The 4,491-nt window shown below is 52.9% G+C and overlaps 1 protein-coding gene across 1 annotated transcript; it reads right to left on the bottom strand.

Annotated features, from left to right (window-relative positions):
* Nucleotides 1-1,779: 1,779 nt before the first annotated feature.
* Nucleotides 1,780-3,700, bottom strand: LOC128712469 (uncharacterized). The gene is made up of 3 exons (XM_053807364.1): nucleotides 3,599-3,700; nucleotides 3,236-3,497; nucleotides 1,780-3,155 (listed from the first exon to the last, which is right to left on the bottom strand). Exons 1-3 carry the CDS (start codon nucleotides 3,698-3,700, stop codon nucleotides 1,780-1,782), a joined length of 1,740 nt encoding a protein of 579 aa, XP_053663339.1.
* Nucleotides 3,701-4,491: the final 791 nt, after the last annotated feature.

Genomic DNA, 4,491 nt, shown 5'->3' with positions numbered 1-4,491 from the left:
ATGTTACGAATGCTGTTTTAATAAATGTTTAAAGAGTAGATTGTACCAAACTTCGATTAATATTGAGCTACAAGATAGGATGGTCATAAAACATGTGACGGCGTTTGACGCGGTTTGTCCAGACACGATTGGATTGTCTGGGAACCAAAGATTAGAGCCACGCCTGCTGTCAAACTCTGTGTGTAGTTTGGCTGTAACAGTATACAGTTTGAGGCTAACCACACAACGTGTAGCAATGGGAATAGTAGTTCGGGCAACACAAGGGTTTGTGTGTAGCAGACAACACACATCTTACCCGGTACAGCAATGGTGGCGCCTAGCCAAGAATCCCCTGTTTAGAGGCGTTTAGTGTAGGATCCACATACTTCCGGCAGGGATGCTTTATACTCCTAAACCACTTTACCGCCTTGGTGGGAACAGGGATGGAAATGGGGGAGGGGGACGGGAACGAGCAAGTATCACCACTACCTTACTAATTAAGCGCACCCACCCCCTCATGCATGCAGCGAAATCTGTGGACTCAAAGTGCACGAATGGCGCAGCATAACCAATAAGGGAAACTGATGGCAGGAGCAAGTAACGAATTGCGAATGGACCGGAAGGGGGGAGGGGTTAGTAGTAGTAGGAAACGTACGGTAGTAGTTAAAGATAATATTAATACTATGCATAAATGCAGTGCAGCAGCAGTAGCAGCAGCAGAAACGGAAGAAGAGGGGCATGATGCAAGCGAGCATAATACTGCATCAGATAACCTGCATACTGATAAAAAAAATCCTTAATACTTACTCTTTAAATATACATATATATATATATATACACACACACACCAACGAATGGCAAGCTTCTCTGCCATTCCTATCGCAACCACCCCTTCTCCCCCTCCCCCTTCGCAGAAGTGTGTAATCAGAGCAGAAGGGGGAGTAAAAAAAAAAGCATATATCGTCTTATTTATAACTTAACTCTCCCCCTTTTTTTTTTGGCGCAGGCATGAGGAAAAAGGAAGACAAGAAGCTACTAATCAGCCGCGTGTGTAATGAACAAGAAAACCGCGCGCCGCAGGGTATCGAACGTAACGAGGAAAGGTTTTTGTTTTGATAATTTTTTTTTTCGTGGCGGAATAACAAATCGCAAAGGCATAAATCTGTACGCCACACAAAAAAAAACCAGGTAGCGATATTATTTAAACAGAACTGTAAAACAAAAGACGGGCGGGAGGAGGGCAAGTAAGACGGCTTCCGCAACAACCAAGGCAGAAGTTGCTGTGCCTGGTTAGCTGTTTGCAAGCTGAAACAGCATCGTGTGTAGGTGAGAGAGGCGTCGTGATCGTATACGTATCGAAGGATACAGAACCGTACTGCTTGCGAGACTGCGAGGCGCGAACCGATCGCGCCTGTCCCACAAATGGAACGGTGGATGAAAAAAAAAAATGTTTGGCAAGGAAGTGAAACATTTTCGGGAATAAAATGCGACACACAACACTGTACGCGGTTATAACAAGCTAAAGTGCAAGGCGTAGCGTGAACTTCATTACAACCCCCGAACGCACATAACGACGCGATAAGTGAATTATGTTGCTTTTTGTTTTATCTTCTTCTCTTTCCCTCCGTATGTCACAATATTAAAATTATCCTTTTCGTTTTAGCTGCAAATGTTCGAGGGACGCAACAAGAAGCCGCTTGGAAGTGGAAAGGTGTGTATGGATGGTGGCACTGTTGTACGGCACCGCAGTTTGATTGGGGTTGTAAAGGTACGGTCATAGAGATGTGTGTCGGTGGTCGGCTAGATGAATAATATCCGACAGCTGCAAGCGATCCAGAAGGCACCGGCAGCACTGTAGATGAGCAGCAACGTCAGCAGCAGTTGATCGATGGGACCGTACACGTAGAACACGTTGGCGACCGCACCCAGCACGAGCACGGTCACACCGGCGAGCAGACCGATGCCCGCCTTGGCGGTCGTCCAACGATGCTGGCCGAGCTGTTGCTTGATGACGGCTTCCTGGTACGCGCAGGCGATCGAGTGGCCGACACCGATCAGCATGCAACCGGCAAACGTCCAAAAGTTCGACCGGATGGTGTACACGCAGAAGTACCCAAACGCCTGGAAGAACAGCCCGAACACGAGCAGACGCTCGTGCAGCTTGCGGAACCGCAGCTCGCAGCAGAGCAGCAGAAAGGAAGCACCGGCCCAGGCCGACGATATTACGACCACCGCCAGCAGGGTCATGTGGCGGGCCCGGGTCTGCTGCTGGTAGTAGTGCACGTTCAACCGCGGCAGTATGCACAGAAACAGCACAAAGATGCTGGTGTCGGTCGCCTTGAGGAGCGCGCAGCTGCAACACCGCCAGTCGCCGAGCGCACTGCGCGTTGCTGTCGCGAGCCGCACATTGACGCTTGGGCGAAAATTGAGATCTAACGCACGGGACGCGCCAACGATCGCCCCGCACAGCTGGCCTAACCAGCGCCATTTGCCGGTCGCACCGGGCTGTGTTGCCACCGAGCAGCTGTCCGGGTCTGTCCCGGTGTCTGTTTCTTCACCCGCATCCGGCACGGTTTCATCTTCCTCCAGTATCATCTCGAGAATTTCAACACCGTCTTGATTGTAGCACTTGCCCTCCTGCCGGTTCAGAAGCGCCTCCTCGCACTCCCTGTAAGCGTAGTCCCGCGGTTGCGAGTGGTGTGCGCCTCCATTCGCCGAATCTCCATTGATGTGGTGGAGGGTTGCACTGAAACTGGCTGGATTCTTCCACGTCAGCGGTGGTGTCGATGTGTCCGGGTCGCGTACTGCTGGGTTTGTGGCGGGAAGCTCCGGCTTCACGTCTGGCATCGCTCTGGTCGCAACGTGCGCATAGTACGACTCGTTGCCCTTCTCGGTGAGTTGCACCAGCACATCGAGATCGCTGCGCAGTCGGCCCTTCTCGCCCGCCACCAGTATCGTCAGCGGTACGAGATGTAGCACAACGCCGGCCAGCAGTAACAGCAGCACGCCGTAGATGTAACCGTCCCACGGCACCTGAAAGCAGACCAGCAACACCAGAAGGCTAGTGGCCTGACCGCACGAGTGCAAAAACTTGATCACAAACATCTCCTTTCGGGCGTTAAAAATCTTCGCCAGTATCTTCCACGTGCGCGAGAATACCAGCTGGTAGCCGAAACCTTGAGGAATTAGACCAAGAGGAGCGGTGTATGATCACACGGTGCGTTGCGTCGAGTGCGGGCGGTATGCGCTCACTTACCTCCAACGACACTGTACAGCAGCACCATCAGCAGATAGTGGGGCGTACACAACATGGCGACCAAACCGCTCGCTGAGATTCCGACGCTGAGGGTGGCGATGCCGAGCAGCAGGGTGCGGGTGTTCCGCTCGTTGCTAAACCGAAACACCGCCCGGTGCACGAGATTGAAGCCGAGCAGCATTACCGGCGGACAGATGAGCTCCAGTTCTGGCTCGTTGCTGACGAGCGCACCGAACACGTACACCGGCGTAAAGATTACTATCTAGCGAGGGAAAAGCCGGAGATAAAGATGTAGGACACGAATGAAGCCCAAACACCTGTTCCGTTTCGAACGCAGGGTAAAGGTGTTGGTAGAGACCTTACATTCATTAGGTAGATGTACAGCAGCAGCCTCCATTTCGGCAGTATCAGCACGATCAGATCGAAGACGCGCGGTTCCACCATCTCATTGATGAATGCCTCCATTGTGGCGCACCGGAACAGTCGTCGACCCGGGAACCGGATGTGTTACATAATTGTTAGCTACCACCAACCACACATCTGGTGTGTGTGTGTTGTCATCCGTCCCCGTCGCTTCCGACGCAGCAGCGGATGCGGATATTCAGGCTGCTCTAGATCTTGCCGACAACTCACACACACGCGCGCACTGAATCACTTGTCTTTTCCTCGGACGAGTCACCACGAGATGGAAACGGGACGTCTCTGTTGGCTGTACTGTCTGCTGCGCTAGCGACCGTTTCAACATCGTGTGCCGAACCGCACCACGCCTTGTGTGTCTGTCGCCGAATGTTAGTCGCCGACCCTGCCTGCTGGGAATCCGTGGGACGAATCCACCGGCTTTACCCACCTTATCTACTTATCTTATCAACCTGCCTGTTCAACACCTCGATACGCGCACACAGTGACATACTGCGCGGTGCTGCGTACGAGGCGCCGGATACACCGGAACTGATGGGTGGTGGTGGTGGCGATCCTCCCACCGCTGACCGACGACAACAACGGCGACGACACGCCGCCTTATCAACAGCACCCTGCCCCCGTGGATCTGTTTTCGCGCGGTAAACATCTTCCACCGTGACGAAGACGAGCGGTTGCGGTGCCACGGAAGATAAGATCCTTGGTTGGGTTTATTGGTTGCTGTACCGTGCGGGGTACGCTGCTGTCTTAGCGGACCTCGCCACGCAACACATCGCTCTTATCGGATTCGGCTGGGGATGTGCGTGTGGCTTTGTTACGCGGCTGACGATCGAGATTCC

Source organism: Anopheles marshallii, chromosome X (assembly GCF_943734725.1).
Source record: "Anopheles marshallii chromosome X, idAnoMarsDA_429_01, whole genome shotgun sequence".
Classification (NCBI taxonomy): Eukaryota; Metazoa; Arthropoda; class Insecta; order Diptera; family Culicidae; genus Anopheles; species Anopheles marshallii.
The sequence above is the reverse complement of the archived record's forward strand: the minus strand, read 5'-3'. Positions and strand labels throughout refer to the sequence as shown.

Excerpts from the sequence above, each read along its gene's own strand:
- LOC128712469 (XM_053807364.1), bottom strand. The coding sequence starts at position 3,700 with ATGGAGGCATTCATCAATGAGATGGTGGAACCGCGCGTCTTCGATCTG. Across the intron at positions 3,498-3,598 it reads TGTACATCTACCTAATGAAT|ATAGTAATCTTTACGCCGGT; the intron begins GTAAGGTCTCTA and ends TTCCCTCGCTAG. Across the intron at positions 3,156-3,235 it reads GCTGTACAGTGTCGTTGGAG|GTTTCGGCTACCAGCTGGTA; the intron begins GTAAGTGAGCGC and ends TAATTCCTCAAG.